General features: G+C 44.3%; 1 protein-coding gene across 1 annotated transcript in view; it reads right to left on the reverse strand.

The window, feature by feature from the left end:
- CROCC2 (ciliary rootlet coiled-coil, rootletin family member 2) overlaps positions 1-27,207 on the reverse strand; it is a 1,301,560-nt gene extending 1,274,353 nt beyond the window's left edge. The window contains exon 1 of the mRNA XM_078665477.1: positions 27,090-27,207. Coding sequence (XP_078521603.1) covers positions 27,090-27,134 — 45 coding nt within the window. The 5' untranslated portion in view covers positions 27,135-27,207. The remainder of the gene's footprint in view (positions 1-27,089) is intronic.
- Positions 27,208-27,859: the final 652 nt, after the last annotated feature.

Genomic DNA, 27,859 nt, shown 5'->3' on the forward strand with positions numbered 1-27,859 from the left:
TCGATTATCGAATGTTAAACAAAAACACTGTTAGGAATCAATTCCCTCTTCCGCTCATCCCGGTGTTACAGGATCAGGTGAGGGAGGCCAATATTTACACTATGCTAGATCTTAGGGGGGCCTATCATTTGGTTCGGATCCGTGAAGGGGATGAGTGGAAGACGGCTTTTAAGACACGTTACGGGTTGTTTGAGTACTTGGTTATGCCCTTCGGGCTTTGTAACACCCCAGCCGCCTTTCAGTACTTCCTCAATGACGAGCTCAAGGAGTATGTAGACAGATTTGTGGTCGTTCACATCGTCGACATCCTGATATATTCCCCTAACCGGGCGATGCATGTGCAGCATGTTGAGTTGATATTGCAGAGGCTACAGGAGCACAATTTGTTTTGTAAACTGAGCAAATACGAGTTTAGCGTAATGGAGGTTGAGTTCCTGGGGTTATGCTGAGTCCCAGGGTCTATATATGGCTGAGAGGAAGGTACAAGCGGCTCAGGAGTGGCCTGTTCCCAAGAGTGTGAGAGATGTACAGTGTTTTCTGGGTTTTTCCAACTACTACAGGAGATTCATTTCTCACGTCTCCCAGCTGGTCTCTCCCATAACACGCCTCTTGAGAAAGGGGGTGCCCTTTCTTTGGAACACAGAGGCCATGGATGCCCCCATCTATCTGAAAAAGGCGTTCTGTACAGCACCAATCCTAAAACAGTTGGCAGGGTATGCTCAGACGTGAGTCCCTTGCTCACTTTGCCACTGGATTTAAGATAGCCTGGCTGATGAGGGTTATGAACCCGAAACCTGTCCCAGGATACTTGTTTCCGGTCCAGGGAAGACATGGCTTGGCAGTTCGGGCTGGACTGTTCCCATGAGGCACAGGGTCAGACTGATTTGCATATGGCCATGTCTGAACTGGGGTGGCAGAGTGAGCTAAAGAATGGTGATGGATTAAACCCAGATCAGTTGACTGGGGGTGAGTGTTTGATTTGCTCAAACGCTCTGTCCATCATCCCCTTTTGTATTGCTTTGTTCACCCTAAGTTGGCAGGGTATGCTCAGATGTGAGTCCCTTGCTCACTTTGCCACTGGATTCAAGATAGCCTGGCTGATGAGCGTTATGAACCCGAAACCGGTCCCAGGATGCTTGTTTCCGGTCCAGGGAAGATATGGCTTGGCAGTTCGGGCTGGACTGTTACCATGAGGCACAGGATCAGACTGATTTGCATATGGCCATGTCTGAACTGGGGAGGCGGAGTGAGCTAAAGAATGGTGATGGATTAAACCCAGATCAGTTGACTGGGGGTGAGTGTTTAATTTGCTCAAACGCTCCGTCCATCATACCCTTTTATATCTCTTTTCAACAGTGGAGACACTATCTGTGGGGGGCTCTCCATCCGGTCACATTTATCACCGACCACCGAAACCTCCAACACATGAAGACAGCAAGACAACTCACCCAGAGACAGATGTGGTTGATGTTGTTTTTGCCAAATATAACTCCGTGGTTACGTTTCATCCTGGGTCGGAAAACAGAAAAGCAGAATCGTTGTCTCGCCAAGAGGATGTGACTACACCAAGGCGATCACCAAGGCAATCGTCAATCCTGAGAGGGTGCTATGCACCATAACAGTGGAACATTTTCTGGACGATGTCAAAAAACATCAATCCTTTGCTCGGTGGCAGAAATGGGCAGAACAGAGTAATCACCAAACACTCAAACATGGTGTATTGTTGTACAAGAACAAAGTGTACCTACCCTCACAAGAACTTAGGCTAAAGGTGTTTCATTGATGTGTGAGACCCTGCTTGCGGGCCATCCAGGTAGTAAAACGACCTTACACTTGGTACAGCGACAATTCTGGTTGGAAGATGTGGTTAAGGACGTTAATCAATGGGTGTCTCAATGTTCCAAAGCTAAGGGCAAACTAATGCTAATGCCCACACCCTCACAACCATGGCAAACGATCAGCAAGGACTTTGTTGTAGGACTGCCAGCTGATATGGGATACAACACCATTCTGGTTGTTATAGACAGCCTCACTAAGATGGGTCACTTTATCCCCTGCAAGAATCTACCTACTGCAGGACAAACAGCCTAGTTGATCCTGTCACAGGTAGTTCATTTACACGGCTTCCCAAGGGTCATCGTGTCAGACAGAGGTCCTCAATTCATTGCTAGAAAGAAGTTGGTGCCACACTAATCACCCCACCGACAAAAATACTTACAAGTAATATCAAGAACGCTTGTAAACTATATATAGGGAAGCAAATCACTAAGGCTAGAAACTACTCTAGAACTTTTTCAAATACTCAAATCAGTTACAAACCCAGTGGCATGCTCTCCAGAACCGAATCTGTAGCAATTACTCTGCAACGTAATAGCTAATCTCTTTCTGCACCAGTCACTTCTTTCTGCACCCCTTTTCCTTCTTTCTGCACCCTCTTCCCTCTTTCTGCATGCCTTTTGCCTCTTTCTGTACCTCTGTTCCTTCTTTCTGCACTTCTTTTGTATCTTTCTGCACCAGTCACTTCTTTCTGTACCCCTTTTGCACCACTCTTTCCTCTTTCTCCACCCATCCACCCACTTTCTGCACTACTCTTTCCTCTTTCTCCACCCATCCACCCTCTTTCTGCACCTCTCTTGCTTCTTTTGGTATCCCTTTGCCTCTTTCTCCACCCCTGTTGCCTCTTTCTGCACCCCTGTTCCTTCTTTCTGTACCTTTGTTACTTCTTTCTGCATTTCTTTAGTTTCTTGCTGCACATCTCTTGCTTCTTTCTGCATCCCTCATGCCTCTTTCTGCACCCCTCTTCCCTCTTTCTGCACCTCTGTTGCTTCTTTCAGCACCCCTTTTGCTTCTTTCTGCACCCCTCCTGCCTCTTTCTGCACCCCTTTTTCTTCTTTCTGTACCCTCTTGCCTCTTTCTGCATTTCTTTTGTTTCTTGCGGCTCGCCTCTTGCTTCTTTCTGCACCTCTTGTGCGTTTCTACACCCCTCTTCCCTCTTTTTGCACCCCTCTTGCCTCTTTTGGCACCTCTGTTGCTTCTTTCTGCACTACTCTTGCTTCTTTTTGTACCTCTCTTGCTTCTTTCTGCACCGCTCTTCCTTCACCCCTCTTGATTCTTGTGCATCTCTGTTCCTTCTTTCTGCACTTCTTCGGTTTCTTTCTGCACCCCTCCGGCCACTTTCTCCACTTCTGTCCCTCCTTTTTGCATCTCTGTTGCATCTTTCTACACTTCTCTTGCCTCTTTTCCACCCCGCATCCCTCTTTCAGCACCTCTGTTGCTTGTTTCTGTACTTCTCTTGCTTCTTTCTGCACCTCTGTCCCTTCTTTCAGCAACCCTTGTGCCTCTTTCTGCACCCCCTTGCCTCTTTTTGCACTTCTTTTGTTTCTTTCTGCAACTCTCTTGCTTCTTTCTGCACGCTTCTTGCTTCTTCCTGCACCCTTCATGCCTCTTTCACACCCTCCCCCTTCTTTCTACACCCCTCTTGCATCTTTCTGTACCTCTGTTCCTTCTTTCTGCACTTCTTTTGTTTCTTTCCACAGCTCTCTTGTTTCGTTCTGTATCCGTCTTCCCTCTTTCTTCACCCCACTTCCCCCTTTCTGCATCTCTGTTGCTTCTTTATGCATTTCTCTTGCTTCTTTCTGCATCTCTCTGGCTTCTTTCTGTACCCCTAGTGCCTCTTTCTGCACCCCTCATCCCTCTTTCTGCACCCCTCTTGCCTCTTTCTGCACCCCTGTTCCTTCTTTCTATACTTCTTTTGTTTCGTTCTGCACCTCTCTTGCTTCTTTCTGTACCCCTCTTCCCTCTTTCTGCACCTCTGTTCCTTCTTTCTGCACTTCTTGTTTCTTTCTGCACATCTCTTGCTTCTTTCTGCACCCCTCTTGCCACTTTCTCTACCCCGTTCACCCCTTTTTTTTATCTTTGTTGCTTCTTTCTGCACTTCGCTTGCCTCTTTTTCCGCCCCTCATCCGTCTTTCTAAACTTCTCTTGCTTATTTCTGCACCTCTATTGCTTCTTTCTGTACCTTTCTTGCCTCTTTCTGCACCCTTCTTCCCTCTTTCTGCAGCTCTCTTGCCTCCATCTGCATCTCTCTTGTCTCTTTGTGCACACATAGGGCTACTTTTAAACTGACCTCAGGCTCAGCAGTGCACACATGAAAGTGCAGAAAAGGGCTGCTGGCCTCTAAACTGCCATGCCATATTATATGCTAGGGACTTAGAGTTTTAATCCCCCTGCCCTATTATGTACCAGAGCCTTACAGGTGAGGTCATGCCAATCACAGGGGTACCCCAACCCATAGTGTATCCTAGGGTATGTAGGTGTTTTCACTGTATTCTAAGTGTCTTTCAGCATAGCACTGGCTCCGGGCCTGATTAGGCAGAGTCCAGGGTCGGTCAGAGTCAGTTACCATCAGTACCAGTCAGAAAAAAGTTGGGGGTGCCCAGGTCACATGGTGACTTTGCAACAAGGCCTCTTCTGAACCTCTGTTGGTTCTTTCTGCACCTTTCTTCCTCTTTCTGGACTTCTGTTGCCTCTTTCTGCATTTCTCTTGCTTCTTTCTGCACCTTTCTTCCTCTTTCTGCAACTTTCTTCCCATTTCTGCACTTTTCTTCCTCTATGGCACCTTTCGTCCTCTTTCTGTACCACTCTTGCTTCTTTCAGTACTTCAAACACAACTACTATGTTATATCTATAAATTAGCATTTAAAAAAAACTTAGAAATTCTCTGAAAAAACATAGGATTCAAGGACGTTATAGTTAGAAATTAGCATTTAAAAAACCATAGATAACAGCAGCGGACTTTTCCGATTTATATGACCGTCCCATGCGCTGTCTAAGAGACTATGTTTCAACCATCAGCGGAAGAAAACAAGCTGCAGAATACAATGGCACTGCGGTTTGGGAAAGCAGTCCCACAGGAACATAGACTATTTAATGACTCAAGTGGTCATTAAATAGATCAGGTCCAGTTTGCAAGCCCCCTGTGAGCTCCCCCACAATTGATTTTTAAGCAGGACCAGACCTAATGTTTATAATGACAGCCATGAGGGGTGTGTGTACAAGAGGACAATGGGACATTGACTGAGGCCATTCAGGCATTGCATGATCTACACAAGAAGAATCAACTAGAGGGGGGTGTGCTGGATGAAGGGTCCAAGGGCTGGTTGGAATGGGTGCCGTCCTGGATATCAGGGGGGTTGTTCAAAGTCTTGTTGCCGATTGTTCAAGGCCTTGTTGCCTCTAATTGTTGTGTTGCTTTTGACACGTCTTATATTTCAGGTGAACTTAGCATGTTGCAAAAGGATGACAGCTAGCGCAGGAGGAAAATTTTTAGTACCACGGATGCCTTAGAACAGAGTGTTATATATGAGGAGATTCCCTCTGAGGAATGGAGGGTAGGAGAAGAAGTAGTTGAAGAATCAACTAGAGGGGGGAATGATATACTAAAAAATATGATACGTTATATCCAAACACATGCAGAACTGAGGCCTACACTTCCATGCAAAGGTTTAAAGTTAAAAGCAGCCTTAGGCCTCAGTAAAGAGCACAGGCCTTCGGAGTAAATAGTTCAGAATACCATGCCACAAAAAGACAACGAGTTTAGCTGAATTAATCAGGTCACACAGTTCATTGAAATGTCAGGAAATAGCTTGTGGTCAGCAAGTTGAGCTTCTGCATAAAACGTAGATCATATCTTCCTTCAGACTCAGGACACCAGCAGCGTTTAGGTGAAGAGACTATGAAAATAAGTAACCACAAGCTCCATCTGCTAGAGAGATGGGCCAAAAGGCACCAAACACATAAGAGCCATTACGTCCTCAGAAGAGCTGTGGTTTCTTACACCTTTAAACTTGAACAGTACATATGAAGAAATATCAGGTGCACATCCTGCCTTAGTACATACTGATGCACATGTACGCTTCTGCCGAGATCACACCTTCAGGTTAGATAGCTGATAACTCGCTTCTGTTGAAAACCACATGTCACACTTACACGACGTTCTTCGCTTGTACAGAAACTACAGCTTCACACCTAACGGGCAAGATGGCTTAATGGTAGAAACCACACATAAAAGGTTGGATGAGCTAAGCTGATAAGTGTTGAGAGAAGATTTAACCTCTCACTGTGCAGTTAAATACATATATCTTTGCTCCGCTTAGATTTAGATAACCGAAACCCACAGGGGGGTTTCCACACCCATTATGTGAGGCTAGGCCCACCCACATACGCTTCTGTTTTCGAAAAATTGCTACATCTACTGATGCTATCTTGTATGTCCTTTGTAAACATTGCTTAGGTCAATGGTCAACTTGTGACCAATCCTTTGTGGTTTGGAGGAATAAATACAGCTGATTTTAAGCTAAAGGGAGAGACATCAGGTTGTATCTCCTTTGAGGTGAACTGACCTCTCCTGTAGTGACTGATCCTCACTACAGTATTGTAATAAACCCATATTATATTGTTAACTTGTTAATTCTTGGTATTTGTTATAGATTTTTCCCTCCAACAATTCCGCAGTAAATAGTTTCATATTGCGTGTTCCCTATTGGTGCATGTCTAGAGAAACCTGTACTCATGTAGAACTTGTGACTGTCTTTGTTTAAAGTCCAATACAATTATGTGGATTTCGAGGGGTAGAGATATCCCATTTTCCCTCTCTTAGAAGGTGAATCTTATTTAATATTTATCACCTGGTACTGAACCTATGAGAGTGATGGCTCCAGTCGGGGAGCACTAAAGTCCATATTGGGACTTTACCGTTCCCTGTCCTAGTTGCTGGTGTGCTCCACGAATGGTAATTGAGGTTGAGAAAGCGCACTGATATTTGAAATCAATTATTTCTCGATATACTGCTCTGTACTTTCCTGATAAGCACTAAAGCTTGTCGAATATATGTAGCCACAGGTATATATATTTGTGGATCAACCATTCTATTACAGAGTGCCAATCCATCCATTTTTGAAGTACCACAATATTTAAATAAAGATGGCAGCTATCTACTACAGGTTACAGCGCATTTAGTGTAAAGGAGCAAAATAGCTTTGGATCTACTCGCTTTAAAGTTGCAAAGACAATTGATACAATTGAGTGGGTCTTATTTGGACTTAAGGACACTTGTGGGGAGGGTTCTGAGCGTGAATTAAAGATGCATAGTACGACGTACATCAGGTTGCCTCTAATCTAAATATGCCTCGAAAGTAATGGTACTCTTGTGTGAAATAGTCATAAGTAAGGAAAGACCTAAAAAGAAAGCTGTAAAGAAAAGAAAAATGGAAACAAAGATGGAAACGAGCAATGCGAGGAAAAAACGTAAATAAGAAGGAAAGAAAAATGTCAAAATGGAAGGACAAAGTAAAATGAAAAAAATAAGACATAGATTGAAGGAAAGATGGACTTTGGGTATCCCTTTATATGCATTATCGTGTGCACCATGGGTACATCCAAATATTTCAAGAGTGCTCCTACTCAACTGCCTGTCAAATCTATGTTTTTTTGGACAATTATTTTATAAACTTCTCTGTAAAGTGTACAATGTGGCCACAATTTTTCAGAATTTTCTGTGGAAGGTTAGCTAACATAGATAGCCCGTTATAAATCTGACTCGATGGGTCTGGGCTCATTCATCTTACTTGCTCAACCAGTGCCATCTATGTATGATTGAGGTTGGGGCATTTTATATTTCTGGTTACTTCCTTTGGGGCATAGATGTTCAGTCACATTTTATTTGTGAAACTGCTAGAAACGACTAACCTCAGTGACTATCCAGAGATCACAAAGGCCACAGTGACCCTCTGACTTGTCTTGACACAGTCTTGTTAAAGGCAGGAGGTGTGGTCAGGATCTGTGAACAACGACCTCACTGTACATTTCTTCAGTGCTGATTCGGTGATAGGGGGTCCTCCTTCACACTGCATGAATGCAAACATGATAACGCAAGAGACGAAAAGAAAGATCCACTTGTGTAAGTGGGTTAGGGCCTGCAAGGGACAGGGCCTAGCAAAGCCAAAACAAGCATTTGCAATGCAATAGGTCTTGCATTTGTGAGAATTAGAGCTATTGGCGTTGTAATTTTACCTATGTGTTGTGGAGTGTAGTGGATGTGTGTGGAGTGGAATTATGTGGGTTGTACTGGAATGGTTAGTTGTGGAAATATGTGTTGTATTTTGTATTCGTGTAGTGGAATTATGTGGCACGGTGAATAGATGGTGGTGAGAGCTGCAGAGAACAGACAGAAAGGAAGAATGAGAGGGATAGGTAGTTTGTGTAGAAAGTGGTTATTAACCTTGAGACAGGAGCAGAAATATTGTGTGATAAGGAAGGAGAGAAGGAAGAGCAGGCCATAGATGCATAAAGAGGGAGGTTTTGTGTACGCAGAAGACACTCTAAGAATAGGAGGAGAGCGTGGGTTTGAGGGATGGAAACTTTGAAAAGTTACGGGATAGAAACTGTATTTGAAGAGCTGAAGTTAACCACATGAGGGAGGCGAGAATAGTTTGTGAGAGAGTGAGAGTGATGGGTGAGAGAGTACGAAAGAGAGAGACAGAGAGACAAGTGGAAGGGGCACCTGGGGGGTTTTGGGAAGGCAAGAGGTGTACTAGTGTACAGCGTGAGGAGGTAAAGGAAGGAAGCTGTGTGAGTAGACAGTATAGAGAGGTGACATGTAGTGTGAGAGAGAGAGGAGTGTGTCTATGTGGGACAAACAGACGTGGAACACTAACAAAAACTGCTGAGGGAGCAGGACAAAGTTTCCTTCCTGTAACTGTTCTCATAGTGTTGTAGATTTGAGTGCGTTCTGTGTGGACTAAAATGTAATTTCAACAATACACGTGCTATTCAAAGAATGCAGCGGAGAGGATACACTGGCTGAATTGGTAGTGGATTACCGGTTGTTGCACTAGTACATAAAAATACCTGTTTTAGAATATAATTACAATGCAACACAACAACTTGTTTTACCTCTGTTTAAAACCGTAGCAGACAGGTAACAGTTTACTCAACATATCAGGTTCTCTACCAAGTCTCAACAAGTGCACAGGTTAAAAGTAAAGGTCTCTAATCATTCATAAAAGATGTGCCTAATATGTTAAAGCTGCATTCCTTGGAATATGTTATATATAATGGCAAGCACGCTAAGGAAAAATCTGATTTCTTTCAATGTACCCGCATCGCACTTTTCAGCCTCACGTCAACTCGTTTGAACATGTTTGGTAAATCACTAATTGACTGTACAAATACACGAGTGCATCCGCCTGAAATTCGAAAGCTTGCAGAGTTCACATTGAAAGGCTTGTTGAATTCACAAGCAAGCCTCGACGAACATAAACGCTATGTTTTTAAAACCAGGGCCTCCTATTTACCATTAGTTAAATGAATACTTGCATTGCCAGGTACAAGCATCAAGACCTCATCTTAAGAGCTACGGCGGCATTTGGAAGTTTTTCATTAAAGGTATGCACGTGCTAGTGAAATATGGTGACAGCCCCTGCGCAACAGCCCACTTGAGTTCAGCGGACAAGAATACATGAGTGAAGTGTAAAGCCAGCTACAGAAAGAACAAGCATTTGCAATGCAATAGGTCTCACATTTGCAAGAGTTTGAGCGATTGGCATTGTAAATTACAGTGCCTTTTATTTATTTGTTTTGAAAATCCGCAAGCGGTGCGTAGACACACACTTTGTACTTATAGTCGTTGCTTACGAGAAGCAAAGCTGGCAGTAACTACGCCTCTTAACTGCCAGTCTTGCTTCTCATAAGCAAGGACTATAAGAACAAAGTGCATGTTTACGCACCGCTTGCAGGTTTACAAAAAACATAAATTAAAGGCATTTTCATTTACAATGCCAATAGCTCAAACTCTTGCAGATGCGAGACCTATTGCATTGCAAATGCTTGTTTGGGTAAGCCATGTTGCACAGCAGCTTGTGCTACAGTGCAATATGTTAAAAAATCAGGAGGTGGGGAGAGCTGGAGGGTGCAGCAATAACAGACCGCAGAGATGGGGGTGATGGTGAAAGTAAAATGAGGGAGGCAAGGAGGAGGGAGGGAGCACCACAATGAGGCAGGGAAGTGGAAAGAAGAAATAGTACCTGTATCAAAGCGTGAGCAGTGGACGGGCACAAATTATGTTGAATCAATCTGTGCTTGATCCATGCTCCACAGAAAGGAACAGAAGTGATGCTTGGCTTGAGCTGGCCAATTAGGAGGCATCAAAGAAGTGTAACACTGAGGCCAACAAATGGGAAGCAACAGTTAGGTTTCAAGATCTTTATTGTAAACAGTCTTGCAAGTGATAGCGCATGCGCTGTCCCAGGCTCAACCTATAAAACCAGCCCCCACCTGAGCCCTAGTGTTGCTTCTGTCCCTCATCCCTATGTTTCCCCCGCTTTCAAAGAAAATAATACTTTCACGCCTTCTCTTTTTAGTTATTGATCCAACTAGAATCAGTAACTAAAAAGAAAAAAAAATGTTGAGTTATTTTGAAGGTGCATGCATAAAAGTGATGTCCGTGTTGTGTCCACAAACTCTTTTTTTTTTTAGCCTTGCTGCGCAGCATCGGGGATGTATAAATGATTTAGAAAATCTGACAAAAATATTTTCATATTTCAACATTCTCGGTGATATAGAGAACCCCATTCCAAGATGAGAGAGTTTTATTTATTCTTTTTTTTAACTGAGCCTGGAACGTTTACTAGGACAATGTAAAGGCTGCTGAAGGGCACATTTAGAAAGCTTTCAGATACGTAATTATTGCAAATCTTACTATTACACATTGTTCTCTAAATCCCTGACGCTACCATTGATTTCAAAATTCTATAAGGTCATGGCCTTGAAAAGAATATCGCTACATATTCATTAGGGATAGTAAAGAAGTGCACCAGGAAATCGAACCTTTTTACGAAAGCATTTGTACCGCTCTTTGTTCAGTTATTCTGATTGTCTGAAAATCTCGGACAAATCTGCACATCCCGGTTGTAATGTGCTCTTCGATCTACATAAACACTTTTTTAAATAAGAGCAGAACTTTGAAGATTCTGGCCAAAATTATTTTTACTTGATGTGATTCATCAATGCTGCAGTTGTGAAGATCTTGAGTACTGCAAACACCATATTTTGTGAGGAAGCTCAGACCAGGCATGCAAAAGCCAGATAGTGACACAGCTCACTGTAAATAAAATATATATGAGAACATTGTTGATGTCCCTGAAAACAATTGTGTGATTACCAACAACTTTTTGTATGTTAGTTGATTCTTGACTGGATCCCTCTGAAATGACTGCTGGGGAGATGTATCGTGTGTAAATTAACAGAAGGAATGGCTTAATTGGAGGGCATTCACAATTTTTTCGCTTGACATACCTTTAAACTTGTTTACCCGTTACATGTTATATCATATCATATACCTAGGGCAGTTTCCAAAATATAGCTATAATGACGCTATCATTGTGAGGACAAGAATGATCTATGTGGAACAAAAAAATAGGTAAATGTACAGGAAGCCCTTGAGTGGTTAGAGTGATGGACCACGTGACTTGCCGAAGTGCGTGTGTCTGCGTGGGTTTCCTTCGTGTGAAGCAGAGTTCATTTATGCTCATGGGGCATATCATGGTAGTCTCACCATTGCGATGGTGCACTCATCCATCGTGGAATGTTACCTAGTTCCCATTATGAACTTTTCTGAGCTCCCACGTGCTGACCTGTCACTACTGACCCCTTATTATATCAGTTCCCACTACGGACTTCAGTATCTAAGTCAGCAATCTTCCAGCCCAGAGGATACGTGTTTGGAAATAACTCTATATTCTCTAGAGTTCTCGTCAAAATTCGAAATATTAAACAGCTAGTGAGTAAAATGCTAGACTGTGGTCTCAAAAAATGGGCATTCGAAGACAATTCATGCCCAGAAGAATCATTTCAAAAAGATATTCTTAGAAATTATGTTCAGTAAGATGTATTTGCAGTATAACATAAGCGCGAGCCTCGCGCGGCAGCAGGGGAGGGGACCTGCTGCGATTCCCTTGCGAGAGCATGCGACCACATGACACCACGCGCTCCCTTAAGGAAATCGCCAGACGTGCACGCTTTGCCATTGCAAGCAATGCTACACACGCACGTTTTTGCCCCCAAAGCTGTGCCGATGGCATTAGGGCTCTCTCCTATGCAGCGATGCGCGCTGCGTAGGCGAGACCTAAAAACTTAGGAAACCACAATAAATCTATGTTTAAGCAGCTTTCCACATGCGCGCTGCCTAGGCTCTACCTAAACAGGAACCACGCAGGAGGGTTTGACATATAACTGTGTTTATTTCTTCAATACTAGAGAACATTGCAGAGACAAACATATTTCCAAAATCTATATTCAGCAAAGCTTTAATGCTGTGGTAAACACAAATTCTGCGCCCCATGTCTATTTTTTAATTATGATGCTAGTGGCCATGTTTACTTAATAAAGACTTTCATTGTATTAACAACAACAAAATCTTTACAAAGATTTCTTTTTAAAGTAGCAAACAGCAGATGTGTGAACGTTAAACTGGGCAGAAGCATGGGTTCGGCCAGAGAGATTGGGTGTCACACAGCCTTCCCTGCCCTGCAGGACTCCAGCAGCTGCACAAACCAACGGCTGGTAATGAACCGGTACTCCGGAGCAGTCCAGGCAGCAACTGCCGAGCCCAGCTCGGATGAGCACTCATCGCCCGCCCCAGTGGGGAAATTAGAGAGATTATGGCTCTTCCTGCAGGGAGGACCAAGGCAGCTATGAGAAATGCCCCTGCAGAGACAGACCGACAGATTGATCTTTATTTTTTAAATTCTTTTTATTTGAGTTTTATATATCGCTGGCTAGACCCGGAGGTATCAGAGCACTTTATATGAGAATCGTTACGTTACAAGTTACAAATCACATCCGTTACAAGAGCATAATAAAAACATAGGAAAAAGAACACTGTTATAGTAGTTCGTAGGAGGGAGGGGGCGGAAGGAGACAAAGTGGGGCGAGGAGGAGAACTATGCCTAATGTCCAGGGCTAATCTCCTCAATAGCTGTGTAGCAGCTCCACCGGGCATCATCCAAGTTGTTCACGAACCCGCAGTCGGGAATAACAATAATACAGATTTGCATGGTTACGTTAGTTACTGTTGCATATCCAAACATAGGAGGTCAAGACCTCAGTAGAGGGAGGAGGGAAAAAAGGGAGGGGAGAAAAGACAGGGGGCAGGGTAGCAGATCCTCATGCCGCATTTCAACGAAAAACACAATGTTGACAAATAGAGTCCGGAAATATGGCGCTGGCTGAGGTCAGTGGCCGTCCCTCTGAGGGCAGGGCCGAAGCCAGGCTGATGCAGTCCAACCCTCAGAGGGGGGTCTCGGGCTGTCCAATCAGCTGTAGGGGCGCATGGGAGTAGAGAGCAGCACATTGTGTATTTACACTTAAAAACAAGACGTGCAGAAAATGTAGGAAACATAACATGCAGAGGTAAATTAAATCACAAACAGCTTCAGGTAAAAGGGAGTTAAAGGTGTAGGCGTGGGGCTTGGAGACCGCTGTGATGTGCCACTGGTGGTATAAAGGAACAGGGACATGCAGCGCCAAAGCTGCAAGTAAAAGTTAAAGCTTAGCATTTGTGAAATGGGTGCCACGCTAATAGTTATTTATGTTGAAAGTTATTAAAAACATGGAATACAGCTCGGCATGTTGTGCTGCTGCAATTATAAACAAGTAGTCCCCAAATAATAGATAACACTTAGGAGAGTAAGGGAACAGTAATTAGCCGGTGCTCCTCGGGTAAAACCGGAATGATGTATCGGAGCGGGAACAAATACTGAGAAAGGAAACAAAATGCAACTCACGAATTAGCCAATTGCAAGAAGCAGGACATATTGCCAGATTACACTCCGGTAGAGTGTTTACTGCAGGTCTTGAAGAGATAGCGCATGCGCACCCTTGCTCGACCTAAAAATGGACATTGATCCAAAGGTCTACAGGGCTCTCTGTTTCTGTCATTCACAAGGTAGGGAAACATGCATTTGTAACGCAATAGGTCTCGCATTTGTGAGAATTAAAGCTATTGGCGGTGTAAATTTCTATATCTTTTAGCTATGTGTTTTGCTTTGGAGTGTGGTGGATGTACGAATAGAGACGCAGCTGCAGCACTGCTTAGAAGACTTAGAATGAGGAATTACCACTAGGACCAGAGGAGCAGCTGCAACACTGTCTAGAGGACTAAGGATGAGGAATTACCACTATGGCCAAAGACACAGGTGTAGCCCTGCCTAGAGGACTTAGAATGGGAGAGTTACTGATGGGACCAGAGAAACACCTAGCAGCACTGTCTAGTGGACTAAGAATAATGAATTAGCAGTGGGAGCAGAGAAGCAGCTAGCAGCACTGTAAAGGACTAAGAAAGAGGAATTACCACTGGGAGCAGAGAAGCAGCTAGTAGCGCCGTCTAGAGGACTTAGAATTAGGAATTACCAGCTGACCAGAGTAGCAGCTAGCAGCACTGTGTTGAAGACTTAGAAGGAGGAATTACCAATGGAACCAGAGTAGCAGCTAGCAGCACTGTCTGGAAGACTTTGAATTAGGAATACCACTGGGGTCAGAGAGGCAGCTACCAGCATTGCATAGAGGACTTAGAATAAAGAATTACAGACGAGCCCATAGAAGCAGCTACCAGCAGTGCCTAGAGGACTTAGAATGAGGAATTACCACTGGGAACAGAGACACAGTTGCAGCACTGCCTAGAAGACCTAATCTGTAGGAATTACCGACGGGACCAGAAAAGCATCTGCAGTACTGTCTAGAGGACTTAGAATGAGGAATTACCGATGAGACCAGGGAAGCAACTAGCAACACTGTCTAGATGACTTAGAATGAGGTATTACCAACAGCACCAGCAGAACCAGAGAAGCAGCTAGCACCACTACCTAGAGGAATAACAATGAGGAATTACCAGCTGATATATAGGTACTAACCTAGTCTATTTTATTCACATCTTGTTGCGCTAATTTTTTAACATTCTAAACATTTCTATCACTTAGCTTTGCCAGTCCTGAAACAGGGACCACTCGGGGACTCACCTAAGTGCTTCACTTCCTGGTCCACCGCGGCTGTTGCCGTTTGTGTGGTGGAAGTTCTGTTGTCGCCCAGGCCTGCTGCAGGCCAGCAGTCTAGCGATCCTCTTAGCTTCACGTCTGGCCGGCTAAATCTAGCCAATGCCGGCGCAGACTCGCAGTGGTTGCACCGATGGCACGCCCATCTGCGCCAGTCCGCACCAGGAACCAGAACCCCTATTTCTCCTTTATTAGAGAACTGGTATGCTCAAAGACTTGAGTATTCTTCAGAACAGCTGAAAGAAATGGACAACCACTACACGGCTAAAGCCACTTGTTTTAATGATAACCTCCCAATTCAGAAAGGTACAGTGGCTTGCTTAAAGTGTAGACTTCAAACCATGTCTTTTACAGAATGTCAAAATCTCCCAGAGCCTATAAGCAAAAATAAATATATCTTGGCGGCCACTACAACCGTCGCTTCAAGGTTTGCCCCCCAGAGGCTATTTCTACCCTCAACAACTTAAACTATTTTCTAGTCAATGCTGGATCCCTGCCTAAACATGCTGTGGAACTTTGGGATGTACTCTCTCCCTCTCTTTTTGAGATCGGATTCCTCACCGAAACTTGCCTAAGTTCCTCATCTCTCCCATCTATTCCATTTGCCCTACCGGACATTTATAAAAATACGTAGATTAGACAGGGAAGGTACGTCTGGGGGCGGTACCGCCATCATTTTTAAAGATAATATCACAGTTTCAATAGTGGACACTATCGTATGAGAATGGGCAGAAATATGTATTTTTCAACTCGATTTTTCCCTCAACCTCTGCTGGAAGGGCGCTGTAGTCTATCGCCCGCTTGGTCCAACAAGCATTTACAATGCAACGGTCTCGCCTTTGCAAAAGTTAGAGCTATTGGCATTGTAAATTACACATTTTTTATTTATGTGTTGGTTTTGAAAACAGATAAATAAATGGCATTGTCATTTACAAATGCGAGACCTATTGCATTTGCACCCACACACACACACACACACAGAACCGCACACACACATAGAGCCACACACACACATATATGTGGTGGTGGTGGATGTGGTGGATGTGCTGGTGGTGGGTGTGGTGGATGTGGTGATGGTGGATCTGGTGGTGGATGTGGTGGTGGTGGTGGTGGTGGTGGATGTGGTGGTGGATGTGGTGGTGGTGGATGCGGTGGTGGTGGATGTGGCAGATGTGGTGGATGTGGTGGTGGTGGATGTGGTGGAAGTGGATGTGGTGGTGGATGTGGTGGTGGATGTGGTGGTGGATGTGGTGGTGTAGGTAGATGTGGTGGTGGATGTGGTGGTGGATGTGGTGGTGGTGGATGTGGTGGCGGTGGTGGATGTGGCGGTGGTGGTGGATGTGGATGTGGTGGTGGTGGATGTGGTGGTGGATGTGGTGGTGGTGGTGGATGTGGTGGTGGATGTGGTGGTGGTGGTGGATATGGTGGTGGTGGATGCGGTGGTGTCACAGAGGAAGATACACGGTGCTACAGAGTATGCTAATTAGGCAGACCAAGCGAGTACCACTCTTGACCAAGACCCTGTGAGGCCACTGACGGGGCCACGACACCCCCGGTTGCTCTCAATTGGACCCCACGCTCAGAGGGTCCTCTGAAGAGAGTTGTTAGCTGAACGGGGGCGGGTGTGCTTGTGCTGTTTCATCACAGCTCTCTTTAGATGGTTCCAACACACCGATCCCCGCTGCACTCACTGGCTGTCACACTGCACTCTTCAAGCTGCCGAACAGCAACCTGGCCACCATACTGCCCTCGCCGAACACCATACTGCTCTCGCCAGATTGCTATAATGTCCTCCCTGGCTGTCACACTGTACTCCCCGCCATAAACACCACCCCTACTTCCCCCTCTGCACTTCCGATCTCCCATAGTGCACCGCAGTAATCTCGCCACATTCGTTACTGCTCTTGGTTTTATCTTCCCATAGACTGGTTTTATTTTTTTTATCACTACCCAGTCTATTGGTAGGGCCAGCTCCCTGCCTTTTGCTTCATCTTTTGCTATTCTTCTATTTGGCTTCCTTGAGGTGCCCGCCCCCTTTCACCTGCTATTCCCTTCCCAGGACTCTGTTTGTCTGATCCACACTGGCGCGTGCCGCCTTTAATCTGCCGTGCTGCGCTTTGGTACAGTCACGCTGTGCGTGTCAGGAATAAATGAGCACATTAAATACTGCACATTAAAGGAGCCAAATGCCTGCGAGTCCCTCAGTAACATGCAATGAAAATAAAACAGCATCAAAGTGACGCCACGACAGGCTACAGCGCCCTCCGGGTAAGAGCCCTCTGCGTGGAGGGCTGCCTCGAGAACCCTTCAGTTTCATCTTGGTTGGCACACTGGCAGCTCCCTGGCACAAGAGCGTCTGTCCTTGGAGTGCAACAAGTGCTGCCATTTGTCTCTAAGCCCCGTCATTTTCGGATTGGGGGAGCGTGTTTTCTAGGATGTAAACAACAGTCAAAAACACGCCCCCCCAGTCTGAAAAGGATGGGGCTTTGAGACAACTGGTTATTCTTTGTATCTAAGCCCCGTCCTTTTGCGATTGGGGGGCGTGTTTTTGACTGAAAACGTCACTAGTAGAACAAAATTAAAAAACACTCCCCCAATCTAAAAAGGATGGGGCTTAGATGGAGAGAATGACGACACTGAGACCTCTTCTCCAATGGATGGCCGCCGTTTAGGAGGACAAGCAATGGAGAAGAGGGGCGTGGTTTACCCTCGCTACTCAGAGTCATTAAGTCTTGCTGGCGAGACTGCGCATGTGCGCAGCCTACAGTAACTGAGACCTAAAAAGGGACTTTAGTCAACGCCAATATAGTACCCCACGTGCTTTCAACCCAACAGTTCCTGCTGTTGGGAGATTTTAATTATATGAGGAAGACCCCTGAATCTAGAGACTAGCTAACTATATTCTGATCTAGAAAGATTAAGCCTACGCAAGTCAATGGTCCAATTCATATTGCAGGCCACAACTTTGATCACATTTTTACAAACATTTCACAATTTTCCTGTGACTCACCAAAATCTCTGCTCTGGACTGATCACTCACTTATTTGCTTCCATATTCCCACACACAAGGCGAAAGCTTAATCCCTCACTTGTCAATTTTTTTTATCTAGACAGTGGCAGAAAATGACACCAGTCTCCTGGGCCAAGGAGCAGATGTCCACCATCCTCTCCGAAAACTCTGATGTGGATCTAGCACTTTCTAACTTTAACAGTGCGCTGAATTCTGTTTTTGATAAAATAGCCCCGCTTAAACATTATGAAAACAGTTCTCACAGACCCCACGCACCCTGGTATTCATAAGGATTAAAGACAGATAAAGCATTGTGCAAAAGACTAGAAAGAAGGTGGCGCCACACTAATCACCCCACTGACAAAAATACTTACAAGTAATATCAAGAACGCTTGTAAACTATATATAGAGAAGCAAATAACTGAGGCTAGAGACTACTCTAGAACTTTTTCAAATACTCAAATCGTTTACAAACCCAGTGGCATGCTCTCCAGAACCAAATCTGTTGCAATTACTCTGTGACGTAATAGCTAATCACTTTGAAGATAAAATCAAAGGGATCTGCCAAAACTTCTCCAGCGATTCTACTCAGCCTGCCGAGAAGCAGGTAGTCCTTACTCTTCACTTTGAGGACAATGCCAATTTGAAGAAATGTCACTTGAAACAATTCAGAACCTTCTGACCTCAGCAAAATCGGGCTCACCCATAGACTCCTGTAAACCTAGAACTATGGCAGACCTCTCATATGAGTTGGCCCCTTTAATCTGCTCTCTATGTAATCTATCTACTAACAAGGGAAAATTCTCATCAGACTGGAAGATGGCCCTGATTAGACCAATTTAAAAAAAAAGGCCAATCTGGCATTGACGGATCTCACTAACTACCAGCCTATCTCGCTCCTCTCTCTGCTGGGGAAGTTGTGGGAAAAGCACATTAATAAGCAACTCACAAGCTACTTGAAGTCAAATAGCTTACTAGGCCCCTCCCAGGCTGGCTTTATATTGCTACACAGCACAGAGGCGACTCTGCTAGTGGTCACTGACCACATTAAATGCTCCCTTGATGAAAATGTGCCTACAATGCTGGTACTGCTTAATTTGTCAGCAGCATTTGATACAGTATCCCATCCTAGGCTTCTTGGTGGACTACAAGAGATTGGGATCCATGGAATGGCTCCGCAATGGCTAGCTGGATTCTTCCTTTCAAATAAGACCCAAACAGTCATTCTGTGCCCTTATAAGTCACAAATCATGACTTCGGATTGCGGAGTCCCACGGAGCTCCTGTCTCAGCCCTACGCTCTTTAACGTTTATGCAGCCCCCCTCACCAATACTGTCAAAGCTTTTGGCGTTGAGATTATATCAAATGTGGATGAAACCCCGCTACTTTTCTCTTTTGAGAAAAAATTGACTAAATCTAATTAGTCTTTCCCTGCTGGGATGCAATTTTTTGGAAAGCAATGGGGACCCCTACTGGAACAAATGGGTTTGCTATAAGTAGGAAAGTTTATAGTAGCAAACATTAATAAAACACATAAAACTATATAGGTGCCAAAATAGGTAGTCCACAGAATTATTCTTTAGAAAAATATCTTTTTATTCTATCATATTTACTGATAATTCTTTTTTTTCTTTTTTTCGGTTCATTCTCATTTTTCTTTTTACTATTTCTCAATTGATCAGATACATTTTATCTCATTATTTATATCTCATATATACATTCATGATTATGAAACAAAAGACCGATACAAATGATGATGGCTAGCGGCAGAATAGGAACTAGATAATCATGAATGTATATATGAGATATAAATAATGAGATAAAATGTATCTGATCAATTGAGAAATAGTAAAAAGAAAAATGAGAATGAACCGAAAAAAAGAAAAGAAGAATTATCAGTAAATATAATAGAATAAAAAGATATTTTTCTAAAGAATAATTCTGTGGACTACCTATTTTGGCACCTATATAGTTTTATGTGTTTTATTAATGTTTGCTACTGTAAACTTTCCTACTTCCTGCTGGGATGAAAGCCATTGCAACCTGGATATCAAAAATAGACTCCAGCTTAAACACCGCAAAAAACAGAGATTATGCTATTTGGGAGGGCTCAACTTCTTTGGTCACCTGATTGGTGGCCAATAGAATTGGGTAGGGCCCTTCACCCAAATTAGTGGAACAAAATCTGGGAGTCCGGCTGGACCAATACCTCACTAAGAAAGAACATACCTCTTACATTGCAGGTTCATGTTTTTACATGTTGTATATGCTGAGAAGAGTCTTTCCTTTACTACCACTCTCCACAAGGAAAACTGTAGTCCAGGCACTGGTTATCAGCCGTCTAGATTATGACAATTCGCTTTTAGCTTCCACAAATGAGAAGTTTCTTTCCAAGCTTCAGGTAGTACAGAACACCGCTGCACATCTTATCTATACCCTCCCCACTGGTATGGTATCTGCACCTCTTCTATAGTCCCAACACTGGTAACCTGTGAGAAACTGAATTATTTTTAAGATTTGCTCTCTAACACACAAGGCTCTACATGGTAAAGGGCCTACTTATTTATCTTCAAAGCTTACCCCCTAACCCCTTCCAGATTCTTAAGATCATGTGACAAGGCCTGGTTCAACGTCCCCAGGATCAATAAGCCCGCGTCAGGTTGCAGATCGTTCTATCTTGCCCAAATTATTGGAATAAACTGCCACTTCTATTACATACTAGTGAAAGCCATTTCCATTTTAGGAAAGCACGTAAGGCCCATCTACTTTAAGGATAGCTCCTTCGATCTGCCGTCCCGGTCTTGTGCAGAGATGCCACTTCAGGGGTGATTCGAGTTCGTAATAAATCAAATAACATAACATAACCACTGGGAACAGAGACACAGTTGCAGCAATGTCTACAGGACTTGAAATGTGGGAATTTCCAGTGGGACCGGAGAAGCTTGTTTAGTTCTTGAGTGCTCGGACAGTAAAGCAATTACTTACACGTTTACTTGTAGTTCTTGCCGTTGCCAGGGCTGGTTTTGTTTTCAAGGTCGGTTTTGTCCCATGTGATTTGATTTTGACTGTAATTGTTAGGCAAACTGTGATTTTAGACCTGCCTCAATTGGACCCTATTATAATAATCAATGATGGTGAATGTCATTTATCAAAACAAATGGATTTCTTTAAGTTTTCCATGAATTAGCCTCATTTTTTTTGCGCTATCTTGCGAAAATTGTACAGGCAGAAAAACAGCTGTGTTTGTTTAGTTCCGCACCTTAAAATGCTGGATCGGTTGCAAACAAGAGTTTACCTCAGAATCAACATTTGTATTTGCAATATGGTCCTAACTTCCAACCACCCAGAACACTCACATATACAAACCCTACCACAATAAACACAGCTCCAGCACTCCATGCAATATCACCTCAGCACTCAAAGCAAACAACACACAACACCTGTCCCTTCTTAAAAATAAAAACAACACACAGAACACAAGAAAAGTGAAAATACGTGCTGTGGCTGGCATACTTCAAATAACATTTTACAATGAACTGGACTAATAATGTGATCCAACTGTATCCTGTTTCATGTTTCTAGATGCTTCTTAGCTATTCTCCATAATATAATCCTTTCATCCAAGGAGACGTGCTGAGGGTCATTATTTCTTGGATAATAAAAAGTACATCTCGCCTTACTGCTGCATTTTAGATTACTCGATGTAATTAGTCAACACATGCTGAGCAATTCAAATGGAATGTATTAAAAAAATCGCTATTTTTTTGCGATTCCTTACACTTACTTAATTGCGATTTCGCATTTTGCGAATTCGCAAATAAGGAATATTTTCCCATGCATAGGAATGATTTTGAACTAATTCTCAAATTGCGAATTCGCAATTTGCTAATCGCAATTTGAGAATTATTTCAAGGGTGCAGGGGTGTCTGAAAGACACCCTGCTGCACCCATGAAATGTACATGTGTGTGCATATGGCGCACATACATGCCCCATGGGCATGTGTGTGCGTCACATGCCACCTTTAAAAATGCAAAATTGTGCATTTTTTTGAGGACTTCGCAAATTACCATCAACTACAAGTTGGTGGTAATTTGCGATTCCTTAACAAAAATTTGCACAAAAAAATGCTTCATACATAGCATTTAAGGAATCGCAAAATTTGCAATTCCTTAAATGCTATGGCAAATTAAGGAATCGCAAATCTTTGCGATTCCTTAGTTTGCGAATTTTTGATACATTCTAAAACATGCAAAACAACCATTTGCGAGTCGCAAAGGCGGAAATTCTGCGAATTTCGGCCTTTGCGAGTCGCAAAACGATTGATACATCTGCCCCTACATATGCAAAGGAAAAATCCAGCACTGTCAGCGACGGACGGAGAGGAACATTTAAACAAAACACTTCTGTAAAGTAACAGATAAAGAATCAAAGCCTAACGACACTGTACTTGACCGGTGCGCCATAGCCCTTAACAAAGTCAAGTATCGGCTCCTTGAACAAGTTAGAAGGCAGCAGAGAAAAGATACATACGAGTGAACCAATGGCAAGCAGCAGGCGGGATTACACTCGTATAAGTATTACAGAAGGTTTTCCAGACAGCGCATGCGCGCTGCCTAGGCTTGAACTAAAAAAACACACCTTTCTGCCTATGATATGCTACAGCTGCAAAGCGGTGTCACCAGAAGTAATTTTTGTGACAGATGGACTAAGTGATAGGTGGATACTGATATTTATCATTGCTGTTCCAGGACCTAAAGCATTATTTCATTTCAACTAAATAACTAATACTTTAAAACTTACCTTGTCGACTTTTTTTTGTATTACGGCCTGAATAAAGGTGCTTCACAAATGGTTAAATAACATATGCTGCTGACTTTGATTATGCTTTGTCTGTGAGATATATTGATTTGTCAAACACAGGATTGTTGTATGTGGTCCTCAGTGCAATACACCTTTTCCTACTTCTCTGCCTTGCTGCTCAGCCAGTGTGGATGTACTGTGGAATGTTGTTGCGTGGTGAGGTAATGGAGTGTTGGAATGCCTGAATGTGGTCTGTCAGTTGAGAGTATGGGCTGAGCAGCGAGGAGGCTGCTCCTGGTGGGGCTCTATGCTTGATACCTATCTACATCTAAGAACTGTATCAATGAACCTTTCATCTTTGTACTACACCTCGACTACATGGACTTATTACATTTGGCGACGATCTGGAAAGAATCTACGTATACCAGCTTATGGAATACTAATTTTTGAATTCTGAAAAAGCTACAAGGCAAAGAATCTTGAAACTACGGATTTAAAAGCATACTGGCACCCCTGAGCCCCACCAGTGACCTTCCATCGGTCGCCTTTACGCAAGTGTGCCAGTTAGTGCTCTTCCTGCTTTCTACCTTGAAGAGTTGTTCTTCTTCCGCTTCCAGCTGAATTAGGAGAGTGTATTTTGGAAGAGAGAGTAACAGTAATAAATCTTTTATATATTCCCTACAATTTGCTCTGCTCCTTTTGAATGAAAGTCTTCAGAACCGAGACAGAAAGCCCAGAACGGGTGATGAAATCCAGAACCGGTGCCAGGACAGAGAGCCCAGAGCCTGGACAGAGAACCCAGGTCTGGGACTAGGAATCCAAAGTCAGCGAGGGAGAGCTGGAGCCGGAGAAGGGGTCCCAGAACCGGAGAAAAAGGACAAGATTTGGGCAGTGTTTCCTAGGCTTTGACGGGTCAGGGGCTGAATGAGAGGCACAAGAGCCAAGCTGAAGTGCTGATTTCACTTTTCTATAATTCAATCGGCGGTCTAATTTTATTGATTTTACCTGCGGGAGTGAGTGGATATTTGCTGCTATCTACTGGAGGTCAGTCACATTTTTATTTTGTCTGCATTTTAATTTTCTTTAAAGAAAATGTTTCCCCGAAAACCATTTCAGGCCTGTCAGTTACCATTATTTACTGGTGAAATTTGAACACTGCGTGAGGCATCTCCTTTCCTCGAGCCGTAGTCGCGTGAACTTCCTGTGACCAAGGATCTCCCCTGTGTGACGTACCTTCTCGGCATCACCACAACTCTTTGGAAATTGTTGGATCGTGCTCCTGCCGGATCCACCCTGCTCTATGTCCTTCATAGTGCTGCCATTTTGCATTTGGATACAAAAGGGGATGATGGACGGAGCGTTTGAGCAAATCAAACTCTCACCCCCAGTCAACTGATCTGGGTTTAATCCATCACCATTCTTTAGCTGACTCGGCCACCCCAGTTCAGACATGGCTATATGCAAATCAGTCTGACCCTGTGCCTCATGGGAACAGTCCAGCCCGAACTGCCAAGCCATGTCTTCCCTGGACCGGAAACAAGCATCCTGGGACAGGTTTCGGATTCATAATCCTCATCAGCCAGGCTATCACTTTGCCACTGGATTCAAGCAAGCCGGGCTGAAGACGGCTGTAATGCTAGAAACCGGTCCTCGGAAGCTTGTTTCCGGTCCAGGGAAGGCATGGCTTGGCAGTTCGGGCTGGACTGTTACCCTGCACAGGGTCAGACTGATTTGCATATAGCCATGTCTGAACTGGGGTGGCAGAGTGGGCTAAAGAACGGTGATGGATCAAACCCAGATCTTTTGACTGGGTGTGAGTGTTTGATTGGTTCAGATGCTCCGTCCATCACCAGCCCCTTTTGTACAACTTTGGCCGCCATAAGTGTGGCAGGGTACGCTCAGACGTGAGTCCCTTGCTCACTTTGCCACTGGATTCAAGCAAGCCGGGCTGAAGACGGCTGGAATGCCAGAAACCGGTCCTCGGAAGCTTGTTTCCGGTCCAGGGAAGGCATGGCTTGGCAGTTCGGGCTGGACTGTTCCCATGAGGCACAGGGTCAGACTGATTTGCATATAGCCATGTCTGAACTGGGGTGGCAGAGTGGGCTAAAGAACGATGATGGATTAAACCCAGATCATTTGACTGGGTGTGAGTGTTTGATTGATTCAGATGCTCCGTCCTTTACCACCCCCTTTTGTACCGCTTTTGGCCACCATAAGTGTGGCAGGGTATGCTCAGACGTGAGTCCGTTGCTCACTTTGCCACTGGATTCAAGCAAGCCGGGCTGAAGACGGCTGGAATGCCAGATACCGGTCCTCGGAAGCTTGTTTCCGGTCCAGGGAAGGCATGGCTTGGCAGTTCGGGCTGGACTGTTCCCATGAGGCACAGGGTCAGACTGATTTGCATATAGCCATGTCTGAACTGGGGTGGCAGAGTGGGCTAAAGAACGGTGATGGATTAAACCCAGATCTTTTGACTGGGTGTGAGTGTTTGATTGATTCAGATGCTCCGTCCATTACCACCCCCTTTTGTACCGATTTTGCATTTGGAGGCACCACCTGGATTCATACTATTTTTGTGATTCATGGTTTTCTGCTAACCGCGTTTTAAACTTGTAACCATGGCAGCCAGACGGGTAACTAGACGCAAATTTCGGGAGGGGGCTGGAAAATATTTCGGGGGGGGGGGGGGGGGGGGGGCTAATTCTTCCAACCACGGACAGAGTGGCTGTAAGAAGAGGTGAACGCACAAAAAAAGCCTCATTTACACGTAAATGGTCTTTTAAAGACCTGTAATTACTCGGGTGCGGCTGCAATTTGATGCTCGCTAGCCCACAAAGCTGTCTCCGCCCGGGCTGACACACACGACGGGGGGGGGGGCTGAAGCCCGGTGAGCCCAATGGGTGTTGCGCGCCTGATGGCAGCGCAGAATGTGTCCGGGACATTTTGCAGCGCTGTCCAGAGGAAGACCTGCTCAGTCAAGTGGCTGTGGTGACTCTGTTCCATGACGCGCTGTCAGACGGTCATGTTGAAATTGTCAAGATCATGCTTCAGTATGGAGGTTAAACACATGGAAACTCTAAGATACTTACTTATGGTATTATCTTTTTGTTATTGTTCCTTAAATGGCGACGGTGTTTTGTATGTGGTCTTCAGTGCAAAATACCTTTTCCTGTTTCTCTACCTTGCTTCTCAGCCAGTGTGGATGTACTGTGGAATGTTGGTGCATGGTGAGGTAATGGAGTGTTGGAATGCCTGAGTGTGGTCTGTCTGTTGGGAGTATGGATTGAGCAGCGAGGAGGCTGCTCCTGGTGGGGCTCTATGATTGATATTGAACTGTATCAATAAACCTTTCATCTATATACTACACCTCGACTATATGGACTTATTACAAGGATGCTATTTCACATATATTAATTACATAGGCGACGCCTCGTGTGAAGGTTTCTCAAACACCTGTCACATTTTTTTGTCCTGCATAAGGTTCTGGAATGACCTTTGTTTTTCTACTGACTTGTGTTTGAATTGGGATGGCTTTAAAAACAAAAAAAGTAAACAATAACTATAAATGGTTTGTTAGATTCTGCACATATGCTATGTTGCTTTAATCACCTTCAGCTCGTGTTTCTTTCCCTCCTGCATGCGCTCTGTTATCTTTTATCTTTCATTCAAAGTTCCATTTAGAATTACTGTTGTGTCACCAGCTGGGCTGCAGTTGCGCCTGTGGTCAGCAGCTGGAAAGATGCACTGCCGTGCTGTTAAACAATATATCATACCGAAAGGATTTCTCTCTTGCATTTTAATAAGGTTGTCAAAATCATCGCTAGTTTCGCTCATAAGTGGGGAGTGTTAACATGTCGCAAGTTTGCCCTGAGCCCTAATGCAAAGAAAATGGCCCATCTGTGTCGTGGTTTGGTAGCAAACACACACATATATAATGTACAATATGCCACTCATCCCTTGCCCAGGTGTCACTTCGTCTACTGCACTATTGATACTACACACTACACTGTTTCATTAGGGACATGATGAACGAATTTAGTCTGCCGGACAGCCGTAACAGCAACAGCATTACGATCCTTCTGCAGCCTGTTTCTGTGCACATTGAAGCCCTATGGAGGGTGACCGTCCCCTGCCTGTTCTGCTTAGTTTCGGTTGGAGCCGGTCTCGCACTGACCTGTATGACCGTTTCCAGCCTGTCCTGACCGAAATCCGATGTCATGATGTATTTCGGGCGCCTAGTTCCGGGTGCTAACAGAAGTTTTGGCTCCCAGACACTTTTCCCGTGCTCTTCTCCGCAGTTCTGGGCTTATCTTCCTACTAGTCTGAGGCAGCGTACTACCTCCCGTTTTCAGCGCGCGGTGGGTCCCGGGCATTGGTTGCCGCGGCAACCGGAAGACGCTACAGTCAAAACAGAACTCTGGAAGAAGGAAGGGGAAACCATGGAGACCGGAGAAACCACGGGAAGGCGTGTTTCGTATAGAAACTCCAGAGAGCGTAAAGGGCGCGAAAAAACGAAATATAAAACGGTCAGTTTTTACAGTAACAGCAATCTCCGTAGCTTGATCGAGAAAGCGTTATACTGCCAGTTTCACTCACCTACTGCACAGGCTCACACCTCCACAATCGATCAAACAAAATATATCCAATACAAAGCAGCGTGGAGGCGAAGCTTGGGTTCCACGTCTGAAGCACAGTCATGTCTGTGGAAGGGCGAGATTTTGATCGATACCTTATATCTATTGATCCAAACCTCGATCTGGTCGACTGAACCTTTGTTGCCTGTCTATAAGGAAAGAAAGTGCACCTATTTCCAAGTTAGTTCACCCAATAAAGGACTCTGCTCCCAAAGATCACAGACAACTTCTAGCTTTCAAAAGTTTATTGTAAAGATATGATAAGCTGCAAATACAGGCATCTCAGAATGAGATTCACGAGATACACAGG

This window comes from Lissotriton helveticus, chromosome 11 (assembly GCF_964261635.1).
Source record: "Lissotriton helveticus chromosome 11, aLisHel1.1, whole genome shotgun sequence".
Lineage (NCBI taxonomy): Eukaryota > Metazoa > Chordata > Amphibia > Caudata > Salamandridae > Lissotriton > Lissotriton helveticus.